This window comes from Meleagris gallopavo, chromosome 9, assembly GCF_905368555.1.
Source record: "Meleagris gallopavo chromosome 9, MGAL_WU_HG_1.1, whole genome shotgun sequence".
Classification (NCBI taxonomy): Eukaryota; Metazoa; Chordata; class Aves; order Galliformes; family Phasianidae; genus Meleagris; species Meleagris gallopavo.
Window position 1 is genome coordinate 17202848 of NC_139412.1, and position 27851 is coordinate 17230698.

A 27851-nucleotide genomic window follows, 5' to 3' on the forward strand; every position below is an offset into this window, starting at 1 on the left:
TGGGGCTGTGCAGCCTGGAGAAGGGAAGGCTCCAGGGAGAACTGAGAGCAGCCTGTCAGTATCTGAAAGAGCTGTGAGAAGGAAGGGGACAAACTCTTGAGCAGAGTCTGTGGTGATAGGACAAGGCAAAATGGTTTCAAACTAAAGAAGGGGAGATTTAGATTGGATGTAAGGAAGAACTGTTTTACAATAGGGATGGTGAGGCGCTGGCACAGGTTGCCCAGAGAGGTGGTGATGTGCCGTCCCTGCAGACACCCAAGGTCAGGCTGGACAGGCTCTGAGCTCCTGATGGGTGTCCCCGTTCAGTGCAGCGGAGTTGCACCAGATGCCCATTAAGGGTCCCTTCCAACTCAAGCCGTTCTTTGCTTCCACGATCCTCGCCCTCTGCTCACACACGCAGGGATGCTGCAGGCTCCCCAGCTGCACTGCCTGCCGCAGGACAGCAGCAGGACGTGGGCACCCACGAGCACGGGGCTTCTGAGTGCCGGCTGCCTGCCCACGAGGTCACTGCGGGGCTCCGCAGAAACGTGCCTTTCCACTGCAGCTTGCACAGAGCCAGCAGTAATTAATTACGCAAACACGACTACTACATAAATAGAATAAGGGGCAGTTGGTTGAAGTGGCGGGTTTATATCGCACGCTTAATGAGTGAAAACAACGGCCGATGAATTAACACGGCTAACCCGGCACTCCGTAAGCCGATTTCAGGCGGGACTCGCGCCGCCCGTCGCCGAGCGCTCCGCAAATTATTAACTCGGCGGTGCGGAGCGGACCGGACGCCGTTCGAGGACGGTCGGGAGCGCTTCTCTCCGCCCGGGGGTGGGATGCGCCGCGGCGGGGGCGGCGCCGCTCCTCCCACGTGGGCGGTGGCGGGGCCGAGGCGATATAGGGGCGGCGGCGGCGTCGGGGCCGTGCGGTGCGGTGCGGTGCGGTGCGGGATGGCGTCGGGGGCCGCGGGGCTGCTGGCGGCGGTGGCCGCGCTGCTGTGCGCCGTGCCGGAGCCCGGCGTGGGGGCGGCGGCGGCGGTGTGGACGGCGTGGCTGAACGTGTCGTGGGAGGACGGCGCGGGCGGCAACCGGAGCGGCTGGGAGGCGGGCGAGAACGGCCTGTACGGGCAGGACTCGCCGCTGCAGGCGGCCGCGGGGCTGCTGGTGTTGCCCGACGGCCGCGACGCCTTCAACGCCTGCAGCGCGCTCACCAACTTCAGCTCGGCACCCCCCGGCGGCGGCCCGGGTTGGGTCGCCCTCATCCAGCGCGGCGGCGGCTGCAGCTTCGCCGATAAGATCCGCCTGGCCGCCGAGCGCGGCGCCGCCGCCGCCGTCATCTACAACTACCGCGGCACCGGCAACGACGTGCTGCCCATGTCCCACGCCGGTGAGCAGCGGGCGGGCGGCCGCGCTGGGGGGCAGCGAGGGCCGGGGCGGCCCCGCCGTTAGCCGGGCTCCGGTGCCTCTCTCCGCTCGTCAGCGCGGCGAGGGGTTCTGCGGGGAGCGGCGGGTCCCGCTCGGGTGCCGCCGCAGCTGAATTAAGGCGGATGAACGAGGGCCGAACGGGGCGGGCGGCCGCCCGAGCTGCACGGTGCGGATGGGGAGGAGCGGTGCCGCCGGCCGCCGTTCGGTGAGGCTGCGGCGTGCAGAGCCGGCTGTGCACGGAGCCGCCGTGTGCGGCCCGTGGGATGGGTTGGGGCCCTCGCAGAGGTTTCTTTCTCGTGTTTCGTCCCCTGCTCGCACGCTAACTGCTTCCGGAGACAGGTAGGGTATGGGGCTGGTTTGATTTTCCATAAGTAACTTTCATCAGCAAAACGTTACTTACACCGGGATGAGCAAAAGCTCCATTAAAGGCTGTCGCCTTTTTGCAGAGATGCAGAGCCTCTCATCTGCCTCCTGCTTGACAGCAGTGCGCTTTTGTTGCTTTTTTTTTTCTTCCCGTCTCCGGGCTGTCCATTTGTCAAATGAAGAATGAGTTCTGGCTGCATTCCAAACTAGTGCTTCCTGACAGCAGTTCTCGGCTGAAGGTTTCTGTCTGCTGGTGGCAGCAGGACGGCTGTGGGGCTGGGATGAGCTTTCTCTGGCTGCCGTACCCTGTGCTGTGGGGTGGGCATGTAGCACCTCCCAGCTGTGCCCGTGTGCTGCCCAGTGCCAGTGCTTTGGGCAGCCCCATCCTCACACCACGGTGAAGATGAATAGTGGGTCTTAAAGCTTAGGCTGTTCAATAGTGTACTTGCAGCTGAGCCCTTTGTGAGAGGTGAGTTTCCTTGATGAGGGAATGGTGGCTGCCTTTGGAGGCTCATTTTTGCAGTCTTAATGAGCTGTATGACTGTGCTCCACTTTAAGATTTTAAAACCCGGAGTCTGGGCTCTTGTCTCAGAAGCAGAGCTTCCTGGTGTAATCACATTATCTGCTGACAAATGGATGGAGCTGTTGGAGAAGGTGCATGTAGATGCTCATAGGGCTGGAGCACCTCTCCTGTGAAGACAGGCTGAAGGAGCTGGGCTTGTTCCACCTGGAGAAGAGAAGGCTGCAGGGTGACTTCACTGCAGCCTTTCAGTACTTGAGGGGAACTTGTTGATGGGAGGGGAACTGATATTTTACACAGGTGGATAGTGATAGGACAAAGGAGAATGGGTTTAAACTAAAAGAGAGGAAATCTAGGTTAGATGTTAGGCAGAAATTCTTTACTTGGACAGCGATGAGGGACCGCTGCCCAGAGCTGTGGGTGCCCACTGCTGGAGGTGCCCAAGGCCGGGCTGGGTGGGCCCTGGGACAGGGAGCACATGGCAGGGCTTGGGGCTGGGGGGCTTTAAGATCTCTTTCAACCCAAGCCATTCTATGAAATGCTGTCAGGATTCGGCTCTCGTTGCTGACAGCAGCATTGCTGCTTGCTGTGTGCCTGCATGACCCAGCAGCTCCGAGGAGCTGCTTGCACTGCTGACTGGGGCAGATCACCAGTGAAGCTGTTTGTGAGGGGAAAGTCTCTGCCTCTGCTCTCTCCGCCATCCTGGCTGCTGGGAAACCTATGGCATCTTAATCTTGCTGGCAGCTGCTCCTTGAGACGAGCCATCTGCTTGCCGCAGGGCTGCTCCAAGCGCAGCGCTCCCTCCCTGCCCGTGCTGCCTGCAGCTCTGCTGAGGGGCAGATGCTGGAGGTGCTGGCTGTCCTGATCGTTCCTCATGGAAGGTTTCAGGCCCCAAGGCATGCTGAAACTTCTCAGCCAAATTGATGTCAAACAGGACGGTGGCTTTCTGGAGAAGACAGCTTCTGTCCTCTGCAGGGTCAGCCTGGGCTTCTGGAGCAGCTCCTTCTTGAAGACTCGAGTGCCTGTGCTGCTCCGTAGCGACCTTGTCATCCTGCACTGGGAGAGTTCGTGGCTTACAGTCAACAGACTGACGAATCTTTATTGCTTATATCAGTGCTCTGTGTGGAAGCTTTCAGGCGTGCCAACTTGTTAAAAATAAGTAAATAAATAAATCCTACCAATAAAAAACAGCAGAAAGCAATAAATAGCCAGATCAGATGTGATTAACTCTTGCTTGAGAGTCTCCAGCACATAGAATATCAAGGATTTAACGGAGTCCAAAGTAATATTTACTTTATACTTTTATAAGCACAGCACCTTATCAATTAGCAAACTTGAGCTTTAATTGTGTTCACTTTAAGAAGATGGTACCTCTCTGTGGCAGGCTGAGCAGGGTTTCAAAGTACAGCTCTGTGCTTATAATTGCACCTCTCTGCAATCTGTATTGACCTTCTGAAAAAGACATTTGGTTGGAGGAAAACAGCAGCATGAGGGGGAGAAAAGTGCACAGTAAGAGTTGGTTTGTTTTAAAGGTGGACCTCGACTTAAGACAGAAGCAGACTGTTAGGTGGCTGTGGTGTCAGGGTGCGTTAGATTCTTGGTGGTGTGTCCTGCGTTTGGTAAGGGAGGATTCTCTGCTGGTCAAGAAATTGTTGCAGTAATTTTGTTTGGCTTTTCTTGATGTGTAACTGGGCTTGAGCAGCACATCACACGATCTGCTGAGGGCTTCTTCGAGGAGGAGGCAGCTAAATAGTTCTGGCTATAGCCCTAACAGTGCATCTTGGGCTGACGGGATCTGGTTCAAGTCTATAAACTGCATCCATTGGTGAAAAGGGGAAGGAAAGGTTAAATACATAGCACTGTCACTTAACTTGTTCTGCAGGAATTCCACAAAGGTTAAGGCCAGCAATCAGATGTCTAGAGGAAATGGCATATGGCAAAGAAGTGTGCTTGTGCTCTGCTGGGACTTTGTATGATATTTAGAAACAAGCTGTAACTTTGTTATGAGAGGCAGATGTGACCTGTAAAACTGGTCCTGCTAAAGCAGAGGATTGAGGCGGGATGGCAGGCCCAGGCTATGCTGAGGCTTTGTGAATGTTGTATAAACAAAAGTTCAGCTCTGCTTTGCAGTGAGCAGGGCTTGCATGGAGCACATCCAGGGCAGTGTTTGCAGCCTGCAGTGCCTGGAGTTCGCTGGTGTGGACCTGAGTAGGTGTTTGGGTGCATGTACTGCAACTTCATGGCTCCCTCATTTAAAGTTAAGGTTGTAGTTGTAGGGGTGTTCAGACAGCTGGATGTGGTTCAGGGTCTGTGGGGGTGCAGGAGTTGGGGCTGACCACAGTTGAGAGGTCTGTGAGCACCCAGGGCAGGAACTGAGGAGCAGATTGGTGCCTGCTGCTGGTGTCACCAACTGATCTAGTTTAGGTCCCTCTGTGCCATAGAAGAATATGCAGGATAGGGACCAACCCTTAAATAGCCTGGAATAGTTCTGTTAAGTGCTCCTGTTCTTTGGCTTTACTGGGCTGCTGAAATGTGAAAGGATGAATTAAAATCCAAAGTGACAGCTGTGGCAGCAGAGGCTTCATTGTGTGGGGTTGTGCCCTAAAACAATGACAGTGCTTGTTTGCCTCCGGTCCCAAACATGCCACTGAGCAAACAGTGGTCGGGCTCAGTGCTTTCCTGATCATATCGAATGTGCCCTGTCTTCCGCCTGCAGACAGGTGCCTCCTGGCTTACATTGTGCTGACTTGTGTTATTTCATCGTTAGCTGCCTCAAACTCTCTCATTTCCAGTGAGATCTGGGCTGCCACCGGATTGTTAAAAGCAGAGGCTGATAGTGGCAGGCTTGATCTCATGGGAAGAAGGAGAGCGGTGCATTTTCGAAATCAGTAGTGCTGAATGCTGTTGAAAATATTTGCTGAAGAACTCTCCATAGGGAATGTTGACCTCTGTTATTGTAGAGGGCTTCAGGTACCGTTAGACAGATGGAAAGGGAATACTTCAATCTTGCCGGTGTCAGTGACCAAAAACCATGCGTCAGATCTCTGGGGCAGCCCTCTTCACACTGTGGTGCACTTACCAAGTGTGCTGTCTTGGCTGCTGGGCTCAAGGATGATTTCATTTTCCAAGATTTAGAGCCTGGCAGCATTTGCACAAGTCCTAAAGACTCAGAAAGAATGTGAGGGGGGGTAATGTTGGTGGTTACTGAATTCATTTGGCAAATAATCACTCTTAACACTGTTTAACCAAATAGAATTCAGGTTGGTTTCCACCTCTAGGACCCACTGGGAGCCTATGGAAATTTGAGTTATTTAAAACAATGTTTAGTCTTAATGTGCTCCAGCCTGTTTGGTAGCAGTTTCCCGTGCTTCTATCTGTAGAAATCTTCCTTGTCCACAGTAATGGCTGTGTGTGTCTGGTTTGGGGACCAACCTCACCCAGACAGTCTCCCGGGGCCAGTGGGTGGCTGTTCCTGGGCAGGATTAATAAATGTAGTGTTGGTGAGGGCTGTAAGCTGCTCATGCTTGTGTTTCCAGGCCAAGACTGGGCTGTTAGCGCAAGCTTCCCAAACAGGCTTTTGCTTGATGCAACCATCTGTTAGCAGGAGTTTCTTTGTTCCTCTCTTCTGCCCTCACCATGCTCAGGATCTCGGAAGGCTCTTGCTTGTCTTCACATTTCCGTGTTGCTGCTGTGCATTTACTTATTTCCCTTTTTATAGCCCTTGCTGTTGCTGCCTATTAATGCCAATTTTTTGCAACCTTCTCAAGTGTCTTGCTGTTGCATATTTACCTCTGTAGTTTGTATGAGGAGGAGGAAGAGATAAGGCATAGTGCCAGCTGCAAAGTAAAGCAAGCTGGAAGTGGATTTCATTTGATTTAGATCATAGTGTGTTCAAGAAGACAGCTTAATTAAAAAAAAAAAAAAAAACTGGGGTCATAAGGGGCTGTTGCTTTAAATAACTGAGAAGCAGCCTGGAAGTGCGTGATTTCTCTCTTGGCACTGGGTAATGTTTGGGGTGGAGAGAGCAAAGGAGGAGCAGAAGGGGGAGAGACTGGACAGGACTGGGCAAGTCACTTTGCCCAGGCTTAAATTGCTCCTGGAATATCAGTTCAGTAATCCTCCCTGCTGCGGAAGGGAGAGCTTGTTGTGTGGGACTAAAGGCATGAGGATGAAATTTCCACCAATAGTGTCTGTGACTGTGGGAAATCTTCTGGGAAAGGTGATGTTTGGTCAGATCAGCATTCCTGATAAGACTTGGCCTTCTGCATGTGCTGGAAAGCAGTAATTGTTTCTGTAAACATTATAGCATGTATTAGAGCAGAGCTAGCAAGCAGACTTTGTGGTTTGACTGCTTCTGAGGCCAGGTATGAAGCTTATGTCCATAGCGTGGTGTGATGCTGGAAACAACAGCTTTTGTATTCGGAGTTGCATCACATCCAGAAATAGGGGCTCAGCGTGTGCTTACTGTCAGTTACCTTTCCCTTCTGCCATAACAGATGCTAATAGGCTTGTACAAGCTTGCTTAACAAGTACCAGAACCCCCCTATTTCTTACTATTTCAATGCAGTGAGGTAAGCAGCATTCAAGCAGTTGTACTTAAACATGAAAGGCGGTGTGTGGTGCATTTATTACACATGCCTCAACAGGCAGCATGCTGAGGTGGCAGGAGACTGCTTGGAGAATGATCAGGCACTGGCGTTCTGTTGCAGCACAGGAGATGGCTCTGTCACTGGGTGGCTGGCTGACCATGGAGCAGTGGGAGGGATGCCCAGGGGGCTGAGCAACGCCAGAGCTGCTGCTCCTCTTAGGCTGGAGGCGCAGCTAGTCCGATCTTCTGTGTTGCAGGTGCCTCAGCATGTAGGTACAAGCCAGGAGCCAGCCACCACCTGTCATAAAACAGGATTTATATTTCATCTTCATCCTCCTTGAGTTGTTAAACCAACAAGACTGCTTTTTTTGCTCATCGTCTTTGTCTGTGAAGCAACTGAAACCAAAAGTAGTTTTTTTTGTCTTCTGTTTCTGTTGATCAGCTGAGGTTGTTTAGTGCTGAGGCGTGGAGTGTTGAGCTCTTGCCATGGTGCTTCAAACAGTTCTTGTGCATTCTCTGGAGATTTTGGTGCAAGATGGTGCATGCTCTTTAAAAAAGCAGTCTTTCATCCTGTGGCAGTTCTCTGGCAGAACTTACTCAGCTGTAGCAGTGCTTGCTGCCCTTACTCTGTTAATAATTGCATCTTCATTTCTCAATTCCAAAGCACTGGGAGAAAACAATGCATTGTTCTTCTGAACTGCTGCTTAATTTTTTTTAAGAAAAAAAAAAAAAAGTGATACTCCAATTTTATTAATTAAAACAACTCTGCTGCTGTGGTATCTAATGAGTTGCAGTGAGCTGGCCTTGGCTGGCCCATCAGAGAATGCTTTCTAAGCAGGGAAGGTAATGTTTAGCTTTTGATAGCTGTACCACACTGCTTCCGTTCCTTTCCTTCCCCTATGAGTGACTTCCATGAAACGATGTCCTTTTTGTGTTATATGCTGTGTTCCTGAGGGAGATGTGTTGGCTGGCTGCTGGGCTGGATCTCGCTCTGTTGGCTGTGCTGGCTGTGAGCTGGGTGCAGCACAGGGCTGCTCCCCAGGGAGGAACTGGAGCAGTGCTGCAGGGGTCTGTTGTTTGCACAAGGGTTCTGGTCAAAGAGAGACAATGTTGAAACTGCTGGGGCTTAATTTCATTGCCCTCAAACATGATGCAAAACTTCAGACGTTTGTCAAGGAGGAAAATGTGACAATCTGAAATTTTGTCACTTGTTTGTCATTTTAGCCTTTTCCCTTGTTATGAAACACGTATGTTCCTCTAACAGCAATGCCTCCTATTTATTTTCATGGAAACTACAACAGATGCGAAGAACACAACAACATTAGAGGACAAAGCAAATTCTCAGCTACAAAACACTGTTTTTCAGCATAGTCACCATCATTAGCTGTGCATTTTTGTTAGCGATGAACAAGATCCTGCTTGGCAGTGCAGAACGTGACTTGTCTTTCACATTGCTATCACCACTGCTGGAACTTAGCACCCACCCCCAGTTATGGTTTGGTCTCCATCAACGTTCAGCAAGCTCTGGTGGATGTCAGTGGATGTCACTTTTCCACATGGAGGAATTGAGTGGCACACCTTTCCTTCATACACACTTCCACGTCCAATGCCAATTTGTCAGGTTGTCTCTCTGCTGCCATCTGTAGCAGAACAGCGAAATGTACCAGAATGTTGGTGGAAGGTTCAACCTCTACAGCCATACCACTGATATCTGCCTCTTATGTTATGGACTGAGATAATAGAACAGGAGGCATTGCTTTTTGGAGCAGCCGTTGTAATTTCTGTCTTCAAAATGCCTTCTTTCTTCAAAATGCCTACAGAACTATTGCCTTGTTCAAATGCCCAAAGGAAACTGTTGTAGCCGGGTTCCCCCCTGGAGGGGAAGGGTCCCCGTGGGCTGTGTTGCAGCCTCTTCTTGGCAAGAGATGTGATGGGCTTGGCTTTTGCTACCCAAGAAAAGCTGCATTAGAAGATCTATTGTATTTGCCCCAGGTTACATGTCTGCCTTTAAACAGAATGAAAGGGGCTTTCATGAGTTGACTTGTTCTAAACCAACCAAATTCAGCTCGTGTTTAAACAATGCAAAGCAGTTCCAATGGTGAGCTTTATCTGAACAAGATGAGAAACCCGTTTTAAGTGAGGCTGGAAGAGTGGAGTCAGTTTCTGAGCGAGCTTTGACATACAGAACTGTCAAACAACAGGAAGTTAATCATTCACGTCAAAGAGCTTTCTCCGTGTCTCATGCAAGCCTGTAGTTGCCAGAGTTATGCAAAAGTATTACATGGAGAAATGTTAATTATTTCTCTTAGATTTAATTTTCTGTGCTATTAGATACTAGAGAGTAACAGCACTGCTGTGTTCAAGTCAACTGTAGGGGAGGAAGTGGCAGTGCATAGTGATGGCAAGCTTTGTAGCTGAAGCTTTTGCCTGAGCTGCAGAGCCTGGTGATGCTTGGTGTTAGTTGCTGGTGTATTAGAGCTTGAAACGCGCTGCACTGAAAGCAGTGTGTGGTCACAGAGCTGGCGCTGTGGCTGACAGCCTGAGCCAGTTCTGTTGGGCTGGTTGTGAAACTCGAGTGGTGAACGAGAAATGTGAGAATGAAACAGAAGTTCCTTAAATTCCAATGCCTGAAAAGTTTCCTTGAAGGAAAACTTGTTTCTCAGCATTTAGTTAGCTTGGGAGCTTAGCCTTACCTGGAAGGGTCCTGGTAACACAGCAAAGATTCAGAGTACCACAAGTACTTTAACAGGCTCTTTCCATGTTGTGCTTCATTTTTATTAAATGCACACAGTGACATGCAGCATGCAAAACCTACATTGAGCAAAGTTAGAGCAGCAAAGTTTTCTCTTTTTCTCATAAGATCTGGAAGATAAGGCAAGAAGGAGTGGTGTGTGCAAGACATTTTGCTGCTCTTTCGCTGCTGTCTGCAGACAGGATTCAGCCCACAGGAGCATGCAGGAGCAGGGTTTGACCCTGGGGGGGACACAGCTGTAATAGCAGCTCCTCTCCAGATGGGAGGATTTGCTTACCAAGGCCATCTCGGAAGGGATGGTTGTTCTGGCAGTAGCAGCAGGTGACATTCTCCTGGAGCCCTGTGCAGGGTTTGTTCTTGTGCATTGAGTGCGTCTGCTGTGAACTGGAGATGCATTGCAGTAGGGCTGAATTTTAATTATGGTTAAGGGAGCATTAAACTTCCCTCCTGGGTAAGGAAATCTGCCTACTATGCTTTCACATAGACCTAGCAGCTGTCTTTTGGAGAGCTGCTGTGGCCTTTCTGTGTTGCTGTGCTCTCCATCGGTTTCAGGTCAGGAAAGCTGGTGTCATTATGGCTGGGTCTCTGGAGGACTGAGCTTCCTACAAGTCTTCCTGCTGTGGCTGTAGTTTCTGGGCTTTTAGGTCTTGTCCTGTTTTATTCATTCCACTTGCAGTGCTCGTGGAGCTCCTTCCTAATACATTTTCTTTTTCTGTCATAGGAAGGCTTTAATAGCAGTGAGCCTGAGGGCTGGACAGAAAATATCATACGGCTTGTAGTTATGGGAAACATAAAGCGTTCCTTAATGTGAGTCTCTGTCTCACTTTGTGAATCCCCATAGTGTCTGTGCTGTTAACTACCTGGAAGGAAGAGCAACTTCAGCAAGTCTCAACAGAGAAGGGAGAAATGAGTGTCCATTACTGGTTGTAGTTGATCAATATCTGTGAAAATCACTTCTCTCTTCATTTGAAAGGAGAAGAAAAAAAAAAGGCAGAAATTTCAGCTTTGACACCGAACACATTCTGACAGCTCCTCAGAGCTGCTTCAGTGATGAGTGACTTTGATGTCAGCAGAGCAAGGTACGGGGCTGCAGAGGTATCAGTGCAGTAGGTGGGCACTGACTGTTGTGCAGGCATTGCCTTGCTGCATGCCACAGGGTCTCACCGCGCTCAGCAGTGCTTCAGAGCTGGCTTATCTGTAGCATGCTTAGGAGTAGCACTGGGTGACATTAATCCCCTACCAGAGAAGGAGCAGGTGTTCACTGTTCAGGAGTTAATCCTGCTGGCTCTGTGCACATTTTGCATGCTGAATTTCCTACTGAATGACCAGCCCTTTCACTGTGTTCCTGCAGAGTAGCATGGAGCTGAAATGAATGGCAGAACAAGGAAGGTCTCTGCAGGCACAGGTGAACGTAGATACTTACACTGGTATAAATAGATGAAACTCCACTCTGCATCTAAGTAAACCTGATACAGGAAGGTAAAAACTTTGATCCCCGGTCATGTACTCTCCTTGTGTGCCAAATGCACCTTTGTGCTAGCTCTCCTCCCCCCATCCTGCGGAACCCTTTGAATGCTTGTGTTTTGGCTGTGCCTGCCTGTGTCTGCAAAACAGCTCTTCCAGATTTTGACCATTGTGCCGTGCTGCCTTATCATTTGGGAGGAACCTTTTGCAGATCTCCAGACCTACAAAGGCAGATTGTGTTTGTCTGATGATCTGACTAACTTTCCCCCTCCAGTTTCGTAGGAGATGGAAAAGGAGAGAGGCTGAGAAATGTTTAACTAAACAGGTTTTGCTTCTGTTTAGCAATGACCCTATTATTAGCAGCTTAATCTCACTTTCTGTCTTTAAAAACTGTAGCAGAAAGCCTTGCTTAAATCACAGGAGCTGATTCCTAGGCCAGAAATGTAGGCTTCTGTGTTTTTTGTTTCTTTTTCCTGTGTACAAGTCATTGACTTTCCTCTTGGTTTGCTGGAGTCTGGAAAAAAGCCAACAGCTCAGGGCAGCAGCTGTGCTTGAGATGCCTCTTCAGATGTCCCCTCAAATAACCCGTTTCCATTAAGATGCTCAAGCACTGTCAGAAGCCTGAGTACAGGCTGGCAGTTTCCTGGGCTAAATGTGGGTTCTGGGCTTTGAGGTTGGCTTTGAGCTAACAGGGCACTGCTGAAGTAAGTGAGGCAGAGGAGGGAGGCCTTGTTTTCTGTGAGGTAAGGGTGATGCCTCTGTGGTGGTGACCAAGTTGGCCTGGGTGAGTAGGGGCCTCAGGATGTAGGGGCAGTTTCTGAATTCCTTTCCCTGTTGTCAGCACAAGGCATTTGGTTAGCTTTTGTGTGATGTCACATTAGCCCGTCTGTAAGTGCCTTTAATAACGAATTGTCAGCTCTGAAGCCTTGCACCCATAATGCAAAGTACTGAAGATGGGCACTGATGCAGGTCAGCAGGGGCTTGTCGTGGAGTAGCAGTGCAGATGCTGGTGGACACAACCACCCTCAATCTGCCCTTGTTTCTGCAGTGTCAAAGCTCTCACTTGCAAGGTGTGCTTTCTTCATGGCTGGTGAAAGTCTAACTGCCATGGCTGCCATGCCTAAACTGAGCTCTGACCTCAGCACTCAGCCAGTTTGCTCCTTTGTGAAGCAATGCCTCCTCTCCTCCACCCCCAGAGGTGTAAATAAGCATTAATGTGTTGCACTGAGACCAGCAGCTTGTGCTTGAATGAACGAGGAGGAACAGAGAACAGCTACCTGAGATGCCTTCCTTCAGTGGCTGCAGTCAGTGATCTGAAGTCCTGCCACATGACCACTAACGTGTATTGATCCAAAGTAGCTGAAAATGTGAGAAATATCTGAGGATTGGAGGAAAAAAATAAAAAGTACCAGGAAAGAATATTCTCTTCTAGTGAATCTTGGTGATGAGTCTGAAACTAAAATTGAAGTCAAGTCTATTTTTATTTTAAAGGGTATGAAACTCCATCCCACCTGGTGGCTTAGTAGTTGAAATGGTGTTGCACGTTGATGGTGACAATTCATTAACAGGCATCCCTATGCTACTTGCCATATTGCACTTAACCACAAGCTATATTTGACTGGTGAGGGAGAAGGCAGAACAAGCTTTTTGGCAGGCTTTTTATTTTCTTGCTGTCACAATCAGTTCTCCCACGCTTTCCTCTACTCTTATGAAAGTAGAAAGTCTCAGCTCCTGACCTCACCCCATCTCTAATTCTTTGCTTGCTCCTATCACCTGCCTCCAGCCCGTTTTATAACTGGCATATAAATCCCAGATCATCATAAAGGATGGTAGCTGCACAGTCTGGCTGCCTCTTATTTCACCTCTGGTCAGAGATGTACTTCTCATCACAGGAGGCTTTCTAAATAGAAGATGAGTTTAGTCACACTGGGGAAAATTGCTAGATGTCATGTTTAAACATCTTGGGTCAAAGACATTACATGAGCAAGATAGAAAATTAATAAGTGCTTTCTCAAATGAGAGCCTTTTGTGATTTAACACCAGTTTGAGTTTTGATAGCTGAAGGTTGGATGAGATTGCTTAATGGAGAGAAAAAATTGGTCTCCCCAATAAAATTGGTTTGGCTGGGATGTTAGTTAAAAATAGCACTTCTTTCACAGCCTTTGCTTCATCATGTAATATCTATTATGAATGTCCTGCAGCTGATGGCTTAATGCCATGGAGCTCCTTGCTGGCTAGTTTGTGAATCTACTTTTCAGCCAGTGATTACTTGCATATCTCCCCTTTTCCTTTTTTCTCCTAAGAATAACTTTGTGTTTGGGCTACTTAATATTCCCATAGTATGAAGTGTTCTCAGCAATTGCTTTGTCACTTGAAATGGAAGCATCTTTGTTCAAGTCATTATTTAGGGACCAAGGTTGCTTGAAATTCTTTCTGAGGGTAAAACTCTTTGGTCTCTCTGGATAGCTTGCTGTGCTGTTGCAAGGGAGGTTGTAGTCTACTACTGACTGTTTAAAAGGCAAGCGCAAATGAATATTCTCTTATCTCTGAATTTATGTTTGAAACCTACAGCATTTGTAATCACCACAAGATTTCGCTCCAGTGTTTCTCAGTTATTCTAGAAAATACAGAAGCAAGGATTGGTCTATATAGCTTTGATGCGTAGATAAGTACTCAGTGGCACAGTCAAATTTAGGGCAGGGTGTTAAGAAGGAGCGGAGCAGGGAGGGAGGCAGATACATTGCAGGAAGTATCTGCAAGCTGCCAGCTCTGTGCCTGGCATCTGGGCAGGAGCTGACCTTGACGTGTGTATGATTGCTTTTCAACTTCACACAGCTCAAAGGCAAGCTAAAGTGTAAATTGTCAGTGTTGTGTCTAAAACGATGATGAGTATTACATAGGAGTGATGAGCCTTATGGAGAGGAATGATTTCTAAATACAGTTCAGCTCATAAGTAATCAGACATACTTGTTCAGCTGAACAAGAACAAGGAGATGGCACTTACCCTGTTATATATTAAAACTGCAGGTGCCAGCAAGGAGCTTAAGAGTTTGTTCTTTGGCTCTTGAACTGGGGCCTCTAAGATGACTGGAATACAACTCTGGTGAATGTGGGTTCTGTTTCTCTTCTGCAGGTGCGGGAAGCATCGTTGCCATTATGATTGGCAACCTGAAAGGCATGGAGATCCTGCGCCGGATTGAGAGTGGCCTGAAAGTGACCATGGTTATTGAAGTGGGGAAAAAGCATGGTCCCTGGATGAACCACTATTCCATCTTCTTTGTCTCCGTGTCGTTTTTCATTGTCACAGCAGCAACTGTGGGCTACTTCATTTTTTATTCTGCTCGCAGATTCAGGATCACGAGGGCCCAGTCCAGGAAGCAGGTGAGTTGTGTTGTGCCTGTCACTTATTGTCGCCCTGAGCCACCATGTTGAAGATCATGAAGCTGAAATAGTGCTTGAGCACCAAGATGACTACATTTCTTTCCAGAGAGAAGAGTGTGAGCTAAGGGAGGTATTTTTAAACAGCTAAAAACTTTTCAAAGAAAATGGCAGAACGTCACCTGTCTGTTTGTCTTGAGAGTGTCACTGGTCATACTTAGCCAACTTTCTCCTACAGATTTTACTTCCTGAACAGCAGTGCAGCCATAATACTGATGTAGTGGGGGAAGTGAGAGAGCTAAACTGCTTTTAGCTGACCCTCACACTTCCCACATAGCACTGCCTGTGTGCTAGCTGTAATGTACTGTAAGACTGACTACTGACGTGTCTCCAGAATGGTGCACGACTTCTGCCACCTCAGTATAGACCACAGGCTAGGAAACTGCCTCTTGTTGAAAGCTTTTATCTAACTGAAAGCTATCAGAGTTGCAGTGACAGCCTCAATTAGGTGTTGAATAAAAGCCACTGTTGTGTTCTTTTTAAACCCCAGGCAGGCCATTGTTAACGAGTTAAATTTCTGAGTAACTCTCTTCTGTGCAATTGTCCGATCAGCTGATAAAACTAATGCATACAGTTTTGCCTTCAGTCCCAACTTGTCCCTGCTCCTTCAGGGCTTAAGGAAAAGTCTTAAAGGTGAGATTTATATCCTAGCATGATTCTTGTCAAAGAGGATGGACAGCAGCAGGAACAAGCTCTGAGTTGCTCATGTACAAGTACTGTTGTTGTTGTTGCAAAGGAGACCTGTGGTATATGCAGTGCTGCTTCTTGAGGGAGTTACCTGAACTGTGAAAGACGAGTTGTTACTGTGACCTCTAACTCCAGCTTGCTTGGGGAATTACCTTGAGATCAGTAGCTAGATAGAAAAGTGGCATGCTGCCATTGAAGGAGACATGCCCTGTTGAGCTTCACTGCTATCTTGGGGATTTTGGGCCCCCTGAACAGATCATTCTGAAAGTGCTTCAAGGCTAAAAGCTGGACGCAGGTGTTGAGATTTAGGCCAGTTTTGGGCTTGTGTAACATTTTAGGACTGACGGCTCTGAAATGCTAACTTGTGTAACCATTGTTCTTTGCTGTCCTTCACCTCAGTCTCTCTCCCTGCTGTGGTCGCAGGGAATGTAGCTGCTGTTGAATGCTGAGTTCTTTCTGGTAACCGTAGCACCTAACTCAGTTTGGTCAATATTCTTCTGAAATCCTGTTGTTTAAATATAGTCTTGTAGATGATGAACAGACCTCATTTTAGCGTCTTTGTGTTCTGATATGCCACACCTGGAAGTAACATGGAAATACAGAGGAGTAGTTGAAAGAGCAGGACTGGAAGTTGACGGCTGCCTGTGAAACGCAGCGTTGCCGCTCCTGGATGTCACACTGAATTGCCTTTGTGGTGTCTCTCGTGAGGGATGGCACAGAGCCCTGTATCTTGATGCTGTCCTCTGCCTAACATCTGTGGACAGAGGTATGCTGTCTCTTATGGGTTAATTTCTTCTTTCCCTGCAAACTATCCCACTGAGAGAACTTGATTCCAATCGCAAGCAGGTAGGGGTGCCCTAGAAACTGATCTGCAAAAGACGCTGTTAATCAAATCACAAGAAAATCTTCCCTCCTTTGAAGGCATTTAACAGAGCAGTTGTGGAAGTCCAGCTCTGTTCTGAGCTTTCAGGCTTTCAAAGAGCTATGGCTGTTATTAATGCCTCAGTGGTAGACAGTACTGGGAAAATCCAGTTGGTTTGGCCTGCTCCTTCTCTAACTGTTTCTATCTTGGGTTCTGTGTACACACAACACAATTTACTCTAGATTGAAAAATAACATTGACAAATGACATGCCAGTTCCACATGATTTCAGCTGATCTGAAATTAAGGAGCCATGAAGTGCTTTATGAAGTACCAGAATCAAAGAAAGATTCTCTGGCATAGTGGAATAAATGTACTACTTTGTAAAAGTGAAACCCAAGACAATCCAGAATTGTTTTGTAGGGTTTTTTTTCAATTGTTTCTATACCAAAGCATCTAAAAACTAACCTTACAAGGATAAGATAAGGAAAGAATAACAAAGAAGTTCTTGTTAGTGAAGAGGAACTAGTAAAATGTGGCTCCACAGTGTTCTCTGTTAACCAGCTTACTGGATTTTCAGAGTATGTTCTAAGTCTCAAAATAGGGACTTTGAAACACTGAATATTAGTCAATCAACTTATCAGATTGCATGCTGCCTGTGGAACTTTGCTGTCATTCAGCCCTTTGGAAACTCTGACTCTCTGGACTTTAGTCTGTTATTTGTGGAGTAAAGGGTTTTTTTCCTCTTCTGTACAGATGTCAGTGGGTTATACATTCTTTTGGGAAGTTTTCTTAGGGAACAGTTGTGTTTTGGTAGTAATTGTTACAAACTTTCCCTTCTGTATTGTCTTCTGAATGTTTCCCTCTACCAGTGTTGCAATTTTTTCCAAGCGTCTGTCTCATTTTTTGACCTTCCTGGTGACATCATGTTCTACCCCTAGAGCCAAGAGGGATTCTTTGATCACTCTACAGAGTACTGTGATAATTGTGACATGATGATAATGCTCTGTGGTTCTAGTATCCTCAAATTCATCCTGCTTGTATGCCTCTTGTTTGCTTGCTCTGGATGATTTTGAACTCTTTGCCATCTCAGCAGTAGTTTTTTCTTTTTCTTCAGCTTGTCTTGAAAAGCCTTCAGACTCCAGTGCTTTCAGAAGCCATCTCTTGTTTTATAGACAGTGAGGCTGTTGGGTGCATTAAAGCTTCACCACTCACCAGCAGAGTTTGTGTTTCTTGCTATGACAACCTGCTTTTTCTGGTGAAGGAACTTTTACAGTTGGGTTTGGTCACTAGGTCTTATTTCTGCTGCAGATGTTTCTTGAAGGCAGCAACTCCATCTCTCACTCAGTTTGAGCAGGAACTGTATACAGGAAAACCATAATTTTCTATAAAGCTGAGTGACTACTGAGATGAGCCACTCGTGTTGTCTTAAAGTCTAAGTGAAAACACTTAATAACACATCTGTCCTAATTGTGAGCTGAAATGGATCAGCATTTTCTCACGTTAAGTTGTCATGTTTACAACTGGCTGACTATTTTTGTCTGACTCTATTTTCTTCTGAACTTGAAAGTCAAGTGGCAGCCTCTGAGGTCTGTGAGCACAAAGGTAGCAAAACAAGGAAAGGGCAGTGTGGAGGTTTGCTTGGCACCAACAAAGTAGTGACAAATTCTGTTCCTCAATATATTAACCTTTCTTAATAATGCAGAGTGCCTGAGTGTGTTAATCTGTGGCCTGGTTTCTTATTTGAGCTCAAGTTTTCATTTCCATTGATTTCATAAGGATTAGGTGTTGCAGCTTAGAACTGACCTAATTAATGGTTTTGGAGAAGGTGAGTTGCTTGACTTGCCAGAATTCCTAACTACTTTCATGGCAGTAGCTGTCTGTGGGGAAGAACTTCCTTTGCTTGCAAGAGAAAAGTGGAGGTTCCTTACCTCCTTAGAGCTTGCTCATCTGTACTGCCATGGCTGTACTTGCAAGGGTGCAGAAGGGGCTGGTGATTAAATCCCCCGGGAGAGACTGGGGAAAACTGGGGAATAAATAGCACATCTACCTTTCCCAGTCAGGTGCCTGTCTGCTTCAGCGTGCCAGAGCCTGGGTGGCAGCCAGAACCTGACCCATCCTGTAATATCTTGATTCTTTCTTCTTTTTCTTGTCTCAGTCTAGTCTGCTTCTGCTCACCCTCCATTCCCCAAGGACTGTAGGGTTGTTGAAACTTTTAGAGTCATTAACATTTAATGTTTGCTCCAAAAATTTGGCTTCACAAAATGCTTTGACATTCCAGGCTTGAGTATCTTGGATCTCTGGTAAACTACTCAATAAATGTTTCCTCTTGCAACCTTTCTCCATCCTCCTGGAGCTGTGCTCTGCTGTACTTACATAATCAATGTTAAAGGTGACTTTGCCGTTGGTGCATTTCAAGAACAGCCATTAAACTTGTGCTCCGGCAAAACTTAAAATATTGTCTCAGTAAATTATTAATCGTGCAGCCAGTTGAGTACATTTAAACTTTGCTGTTTGCCAACAGTTTCTGCAGCCAGTTGGGTCCTGTCAATATGCTTGCCCTGACATTAGATGTGTAGGTTAGATACTACACAAGGGAGTACGCTCCTAGATGGTTTGATTTCCCATTTATAGCAAGTAGCTGTAGTGCAGGACCTGATATTGCTGCATTCCTAGTCTGTGTGTGGTGCTGTGTTTGTTAGTGAAACTTCAGGGATTTTCAGAGACAGCTGTGTGGCTGCTTTTCTACAGCTTCTGGTTGAAGCATTGACAAGGGGAGAATGATTTTGAAGTGTCATACAGAAACTTATGCTGGTGTCTTCAGCAGAAGAACTCTACAAGCTTTTCTGAAGAAAACTTGACTGGTTCTTGTTCCTAATAAATAAAATACATTTTTATTTTTCACCTTAGGATGGTATGGATCTCTTCCTTGATCATTGTTATAGCCGTTAAGCTTCTAAAAGCATGCGTATTGATGCTATAGGCTAGAAGCCCAAAGCAACACTATGTATCAGCAAGCTTAGCTGTACCAAAACAGCATGATAGCAGCAGAACCATCTAAATCAACTCACTTGCCCTACTTCACCGCAGGGAATTTTATGTAGTATTGAGTTATCGGTTCGCTTGATTTATTAGGTCATGAGTAGCCCTTCTCCAGCTCTTCTGTGCTTCTGACACTAGTCCTGCACTTTCAGCCTGAAAATATTCTTATATCTGAAGTAAAATGCATAAGAGGGAGCGATGCTGGGAAGTTAACAGTGCGCTGTTCCTGCACTAAGCAGTTGAATCTGGAAGAGGATTTTGGGCTGGGGCAGCAGTGCCAGAGCTGCCTGATGCACCATTGTGTCCAGAGGCAGTAAGTGCACCGGAGAGGACAGTCAGGTGATGGTGGTGGTAGAGCAGCACCAACCTGTGACCTTTAAACAGGGTTGTTGGCTCCCATGCTAATTAAATGCGTTGCACTGACAGCTGGACAGCAACAGTTGCCAGGCAAGCTAGGCTTCTGCTCCTGCTCATCTCTGCCCTGGTATCCTGACAGCAGCAAGCAAATGGCATGGAGGGGAATGCAATTCAGCTTCCTCCTCTAGCCTCATTAAAGCTGCTTTGCAAACCTTTTGGGGCTACTCATTTGATTTGTTTAGCAAGCGGTAGAAATAAGGAAAACTCTGAAGTGTGTGTGTGTGTGTGTGTGTGTGTGTGTGTGTGTTTGTGTTACTTTGAACCCACACTGATAAAACTGACAGGAGTGGTTGGTGCCAGGAGGCTGCTGGCTCTGTAAGACATGGGGCAGAGGGCTGGTTCAGGACGTGCTGTGGTGGCTTAGTGCTGGGTAAGGAACCTCACCTTTCCTTCATCGAGGTGTGAGGCTATGCAGGTTTGGTTGTGGGACGTGGTGTTCAGCCTTCTATACCCATTTGAAGGTTTCTGTTTATTTTCGTTAGGTCTAATCTGATCAAGGTATTATCTTACGATTTCTAAAAGGAGAAACCCTGCTTTATGAGAAGGCTAGGTAAGAACAAATCATATGCAAGTGTTTTCTTGGTGTATCGCCTGGAGTCAATACCCACATGAATATGTCCTGAAACTTGTTTTGTTTCGCCTAAATAGCGTGGTCATGCTTACTTAGCTTGTTTTGATAATATCTGGGTTATAAAACTGGTACCTGCTTGCTGAGACATTAGGAGCTACCACTTATGAGAAAAAGGAGTCCTGGTTAAACACTTATTTCTGTTACAGCGACAACTGAAGGCAGAAGCCAAGAAGGCCATTGGACAGTTACAGCTGCGCACCCTGAAGCAAGGAGACAAGGTATAGCCAACTCCTCAGCATTTGTCACACTCTCACATGCAGCCTAGAGTAGGTCCTTCCTTTTGGGATAGGTTGCAGAAACCTCATGGGACCCATAAACTGCCTTTTCCTCTTTCTGACCAAGTTATTTTCAGGGGCACAAGTCTTCGAAACCTGCACATACTTACAAGTCATATGTGTTTTTACATCTTATCCGTAGTCTTGCTGTGTTGAGAGGTCCTAATTTTCTGACATGGAAAATGCCAAAAATGCTTTGCTTGAAAAGCAAAGTCATCATCAGTGGCTATTCTTCTGGCTGACGTTGGAGGTAGTGCTTTCCAAATCTCTGCAGTACTGACTGAAATAATCCAGTGATCACAGAATCACAGGGGTTAGAAGGAACCAGGGGTGATCTAGAGACCACCGAGTTCAACGCCCTGCTAAAGGGGGTTCCCTACAGCAGGTTGCACAGGTTGGCATTCAAATGGGTCTTGAGTCTCTCCAAAGAAGGTGACTCCATAGCATCTCTGGGCAGCCTGTTCCAGTGCTCTGTCACTCTACCCTTACTAAAAAGAAGTTCTTCCGTGTATTTGTGTGGAGCTTCTACATTCCAGCTCTTGGCCATCACTCCTCGTACTGTCACTACACGCCACTGAAAAGAACCTGGCCTCATCCAGTTGCCTGCCATGCTTTAGATGTTTGTGAGCATTGATCAGATCCCCTTTCAGCCTTTTCTTCTCCAGGCTGAACAGCCCCAGGTGTCTCAGTCTTGCGCAGGCGGTGCTCCAGGCCCTTCACCATCTTAGTCAGCTCCATGGATTCTCACGAGGAGATCCCTGTTGTTCTTGAAATGGGGAGCCCAGAACTGGATTCCTGATAGTTCACAGCTGTTTCTAAACCATGGGATAAAGCTTTCAATGCTTCTGCTCAAGTGTCTGCTTTACTATAAATAATCCATAAAATGTGTTTATTTAAAATTATGGATAAGAGTTATTTTATATTACTTTAGCTACACCCTTTTGTCTACAGTAAATCTGACTGTAGTTCAGAGGAAGCTTTCAAAGCTGATTAAAGCTGAAAATACATTTCTCCACTTTAGGAAACTGGTCCTGATGGAGACAGCTGTGCTGTGTGCATTGAGCTGTACAAGCCAAATGAAGTAGTGCGCATCTTGACCTGCAAGTAAGTTGTCTTCCAAACTGCCCCTTAATTCAAAATGGTAAAGCTTGCCTTTACTGGGTGTTCCTCCTGCTGTGTTAACAAAGCTGATCAGGCTTCTATCAGACTGCTGTAGAGCAAGAATTCTTGAGTCTCTGTCAAATAGTGTTTCAAACTGTAGATATACTCTGGTAGTGTGCTCCTACGGCTTGTGTCTGTACCTCGCTCAACCTGAACGTCTTGGCTGACTACAGAGCCACTCCAGTTTATTCTTCTAGAATTCTCTATTACTGCATCTCATTGTGCTCCTATGGAAGCCCAATATGCCACTAATATTTTGATCGTTCCTAAGATAAGCAGTGAAGCTATTTCAGAGTTTAAGAAAGGTTGTTCTGTGTGACTTTGTGTGCCTGCTTAATGAGATTGCTGTGGCAAAGCTTCTCAAATCAGGAGGCTACAAGAGTGATCAAGTTAAATGTTGTGTGAACTTAATTTTATATAGGAAGACTGCTTTTACAGAAAAATTCTGACATGGGGAAAAATCTAATTCTGAAGAATGGGAAAATCTGTGGCTGTTGTTTTCTGAGCAGTGTCACCTGTCAAACACTATTAAATTTGAGCTGGCATTACCTTTGCACAGGGTTATGGTTTTGTGAAAGCCCTGTGTATAGGAGTGGTACAGCGCGTCCCAGCGGGCTGGGTAACAAGAGGCTGTCCTTGTAAAGTGCTGTCTGCAAACTTCCTTCATCTAATGCTTAGCAGTTTAGAATGAAACAAGACTGAATAAGCTTTCAGGAATGTGTTGATGGTTGTTCAGTTGTCTTATCAGGCTTGTGCTAGCGGGTAGTCCTGTACATTAATGAACTAAATTCTGTGAGTGCAGAGACATTTAGACTGGCTAGATACGTAGAGCTGATAGAAGAGCTGACTTCTCATGTTAGCTTCCTATGAAGATTCCTAATCTTGGTAAGAACTTGCAAAGCACAGTGTGACTTACTGGGTTCAGATGAAAGTGACTTGTTGATTGTTTGGTTTTTTTTTTAGGTATTCTTTATATGTGAATTTGCTATACTGTATTTTGCTCTGAGGCTGCTTTTAAGTATTTGTGATGTTGTCCTCCTCTTTGGCCCAAACATGGCTGTAATAGGGACTTGCTTAAGATAACCATATTTGTTTGATAATCCCTGCCAATGGTGATCTCTGCCAATATCAACCATATTAAACTCTCATATGAGTTATAAACTGTTATGTACTGCAAGAATGTCCTTGATGTTGGTGGCCAGCCTCTGTGTAGAGACCCTACATGTTAAAAGCATTTAACTGCATGCCTAAAAGAAACAAGCAACTGAATGCTTCTGTGAGTCACAATAGTGGTATCTAAATATCTGGGGCGTATGTGTTTGTAGAAGGCATTCTTGTCCAGACAGTCAAACTGCAAGCATTTATATTAGCAGAGATACACCAGACGTGAGTACAAGTTCTCACAATCACTATGCATTAAGGAAGTTTCAGGTTTTACTACAGATGTTACATTGGGCAACCGGAAGGAGGTGCTGATTACGTGTGATTAATTGGAGAATTCATTATCAAGCTTGGGTGTAGAACACCAAATGTGGTGAACTCTTCACTTGTCTCATAACAGAGTCTGATTAAGGTTGAACAAAGCTTTGCCATTTCTATTCAGGCAGAAGGAACAGGCAGGTTACAGGGTTGCAAGCTGTCTTCCTAAATTTGTCCCCTAGATCAAACCCATTGTGGGTTTGGGTACCTACATAGAAGAACGTTTCCACTTGTAATGGCTGAACTATATTTAATTGCTTGTGTATGCAGTCTGCCAAATGTCCACTTGAAATATACAGTGACTGCATAGGCAAAGTAAATGTGTGGGAGTATAGTTTATCTTGAGAACATAACTCGGCAAGATTTTTTTTATGTAGGTTTAACAGAAACGAGTGCTATTTATGTCTGTGTCGTCATGACAAAAGTTGAGCTTAAGGCTAAGGTTGGTGTCAATATCTGTATTATTGAAATTATAATCTGGAAGTACATAGCACGGTGATTTAAAAACAAACAAAAAAAAAACAACAGAAGTCCTATAACAAAACCATTAACGCTGATGTAGCATAGATAATGCTGACATTTTTACAAGTTGTGCAGAGAAACAAGTAAAAGGTTGAGACCATGCAACTAGCTGTAACTTTCAACAGCAATGTGTGGCAAAATAAGGCAATTCTAGAATCATTGAATTCTCTGTTAGTAGATAAAGCTAGCTGCTGCTACACAAACGTCTTTCCTTATGTGGAACCTGACTTGTTGGTTACTTCCTCCACTAGCCATCTTTTCCACAAGAACTGTATTGATCCTTGGCTTTTAGAACACAGGACGTGCCCGATGTGCAAATGTGACATACTCAAAGTTCTAGGCGTTGAGGTAAGTCACAGTCTTACCTAGTGGCAGAGTTCACTATCAATACTGGGATATATAAGGAACTGATGCATTCTGTCACTACTCTGTGTGGCAAACACCAGAGGAAGATGCTGTTGCCAATGCCTGAGCAACTAAAATATATGCCAGAGTTTGGCTGGGGGATGGAGGTATGCACTGAGTGGGAGGAAAATTTCTCTTTTCCCATTACTGGGTAATAAAAAGGAAGAGCTGGTTAAAGAATATAGAACCTGTATCTGAACTTCCCACTCTAAATAAGCAGTAACTGGTTTTCACTTGTGATACTGGGGGTTAACAGCAGAATTCTATTTTCCTATTTTAAATCTCTCTTTCTGGGTAATAGTCCACAAGATCCAGTTCCTCAAAGCATTGCTCTCCTTGAAAGATGCATTCCCCTAAAGCTGTAACTTTACCATTTTTTCTTTTTCACAAAGGTGGACGCAGAAGATGGGGCAGAGTCTGTGCAAGCCACAGTATCCAGTGGGACATCAAATGTCACTTCAATTAATGAAGTGGATAGCCACAGTGAAACTGCATCATCTGGATATGCTTCTGTGCAAGGAGCAGATGAATCAGTTCTGGAGGAACAGGCAGCATCAGAAAGTAAGTATATTGCTTCACCCGTCTTGCTGGATTGCATTGCCCTTCCATTGCTTGTGCTATATGATAGCATTAGGTTTTTTTTTTCCCTTTGTAATATACAGCAGTGCTTGTTTTTCGGAGTAGCATTAATCTTCCTTTTGTTTTAACACTTAGCTCTGACACTTACTCGTTTTCAAATTAAGTACAATCTGAACTTGAATTTCAAACAGAAGTCAAGAAAAAGAGAAGTTGAAAATCACATACTTACTACTTGCAGGCCAGAAGAAACTTCTGAAGAAGCCCCTTCTCTCTTTCTCTCTTTTGAGACTGTCTTGGATGAGCAAGTGTTGCTTTGCCACCATATCTGTCCAATTTAAGTAATTAAATACTCAGAAAATCTTTGGGAAGTCTGTCCTTTTTTAGCATAGATGATGCAAAACATGACAAATACCTCCTATTGAATTTCAGATTTTTGCCTAGGCTGAATCATCCTTGAACACTTTCAGGGTGTTTTAATTGAAACAGGCTATCAGCATTTCCAAATACCTTGTATTTTTTTTTTAACAAGAGTCATATGTATTTCTAATGCTAAACCACCAGTGCTTCTGTGTGAGGTTTACTGATCCTGAAGAAAGTATGTGGAGGTGAGCTCAAGTTCATCGATTTAACAGAAGTACTCATGTTACTGGAGGGGGCTGACCAGTAACATCTCTATCAAGTCCTCATTTACTGGTGGTGGCTGGCTGGTGGAGTGTCCACACAACCTCGTGGTACCTTGGCTGTATATATGTAAGAGTGGAAGACAAAGCATTGTGTATTAGGGTAAGCAAGGTCATTCACAGAAAGCAAGGAGACTTGTTCACAGCTACAGAGCAGCTTCTCACAAACTTTCTTCTAGTTAATTACATGCAGAAGCTAGAGGTGTTTTACTTGTGCTCCCAAGCTAACGTGAGCCTTTCCTCATGAGCTAGTTGTCTGTTGAGGCCATGATCTGTATTTTTCCACTTAGTACTGAAAATACCCTTTAATAATCAGCTCTGCCAAGATATACTGTTGGTTTTGTTTAATGAAATGATTCAAAATTAAAAAAAAGAAAAATTAATGTAATTATCCATTGGATTCTGGTGTTGCCTTGGAAAGAGGAGTAAGTGGGGAGGCTTTCAGATAGGGGAAAGGTGCTGAGGCTGCTTAGCTCTCCCACTGGATCCCTAACTGACTGGAAAGTGTGGGATTTGCTGCCATCTATGGGACACTGTGCCCTGTTTGGGCACCCTGACTAAAGAGAAGGCATTTTCCATAGGCTAAACTTCAGAAGCTGAAATTGCATTCCTATAAGCCAATGAAGAGATGTGGGACTAAGCTATATGGTGCAGGCCCTTGTTGTTCTCACCTTGAGCGGTAAGGACAAATTCTGATGTCAGCCTGACAGGCAGTCTGTAAGGATAAGGCCACTGTCTCCAAATTGCTGCGTCTCTCACAGTTTCTCCTGGCCCTGTTATCTCAGTTACTCCTGATGCCCATCTTCAGTACCATAAAGACAGGAGAATTCTCAGTGTCTTTATAGTGGGACTTTGCATCCTTATGCCACTGCTGTACACAACCTAGGCTTGCTTGACACTAGTGAGAATTGGATTGCAAAGCCCAGAGAACACTGCTAGAAATAACAAAACATGGCAGGAATGTGCTCACAAACTGAGAGCCAGCAGAAGAATGGTAGTTAGGGAATGACTTTGGATTTCCTGCTGTCTGGGAAAAGTGCTGGGAAAAGACTGCTGCAGTGGGCTTGTAGAAATAAAGCAAGCATGTTTTCCTTAAGATGGTAAAGCTTGCCTGTAACCCTTTGCATCTTGTTTTTGTTCTGGACAGATGACAACACACATCTTGTAAATAATGAATCCCAGACTTCAGCTGTGACTGTTCTTCCTCCCCTTGACAACCCAACTTTTGAGGCGGACGAAACACAGGTTTCTGAAATTAGGTCCTAAGAGTGTGCCCAGCAACGTGGTATAAGCCTTCTGCAAGGAGCTGCCTACTGCCATCGCATGTACACCACACATTTGAAGAACCCAGTAGATGACTGTAGCAGCATCAATACCTTGAAAATGCTAAGATTAAACATGTTTAATTCATGATTATATGGTTTTCAGTTCTTAAAACTACATCTCCCATGTGGAAATTAGTTTTAGCACTCTTCAGGTAAAGCTGTCAAATCTAATGAAAACCATCAGATTATAACTCTAAAACAGAAGTTCCATCTTCAGCGAAGCTTCTCTTCAGCATTTGAGTTGCTTAAATAAGGAGAAGTTTCTTTATGTAGTAGCTGTCTCTACTGGGAATTATTTTGACTTTTGTTGTTGTTTTTTTATTCAAGTGGGTTCTCATTGTAAAGAAATAGATTTTTATCTGGTCTAATACTTATTTACCACAGTTGTTCAGTTTAAAGCGACACTATATTTAATATTTCAGTGCCCTGATTTGATAGGAGAAAGTGTAATGCCTGTCAAACTGGATTTTGCCCACAGTCTTTTGGTTATTTGGTGAACAGATCTAATCCATTGATTTACTTCTCAACTCCACATTCCTAAAGGGAAAAAGAGGGCTTCAGGCTGACAGGCCAAATTTGACTTGCACAATTCTGTAAAGGGAACAAATGCAGGAACTTTTCAGACGTCTTGATACCAGACGGTCTGAAAGATCCTACATGATTTTTGGAATTATAACTGTCTCTAGCACCAGCAATACGTAAGAGTTCTGGCTCTGTGGAAGACTTGAACTGAAGGTGGAAAGATAGATCCTCTCAAAGGTTCTGCTGTGACTTGTTCAGACAATACCTGGGGAAGAGCCATATCTGGAAAATGCTGGACTGTTCTGGACTCTTGCTGTGCAGCGTCTTGCCTGTGTGCTAAAGCTGCAGGGCCCCCTAATGTCCTGTAAATGTAACAGATGATTGGAGAAATGTTCAGCCGTCTGTGAGGAGTTTAATGGGTGGGGGGCTGAAGAGGAGCATTGGGTGCCTCAATATTAAGTCTAGGCCTTCCCGCTAAGGGTAAGTAAGGACATCTTACAGATGCACTTTATTTTTTTTATCTCTGTAGCTATGGTTTGTTTCTAATGTTAGCAGAGCTTTGTCTTAAAGCCCGCAATAAGGTACAATTGAATCTGCAGGGGAAAAGCAATGCATTTTCTTATCTATAGTGTAATTTAAAATGTTGTAAATATTTTGTGATTTGTATTGAATTTGAATATGAAAATGTAAATAAAACTATATTCTGATGACCTCCTTATGACTGACAT

General features: G+C 45.5%; 1 protein-coding gene across 1 annotated transcript; it reads left to right on the plus strand.

The window, feature by feature from the left end:
• The first annotated feature begins 868 nt into the window (after window positions 1-868).
• Window positions 869-27834, plus strand: RNF128 (ring finger protein 128). The gene is given in 8 exon segments (XM_085230767.1): window positions 869-1374; window positions 14233-14480; window positions 20322-20393; window positions 21472-21554; window positions 23864-23960; window positions 24410-24578; window positions 26424-26533; window positions 26535-27834. Coding segments are annotated over 8 exon segments (1248 nt in total). The 5' UTR covers window positions 869-938; the 3' UTR covers window positions 26568-27834.
• Window positions 27835-27851: the final 17 nt, after the last annotated feature.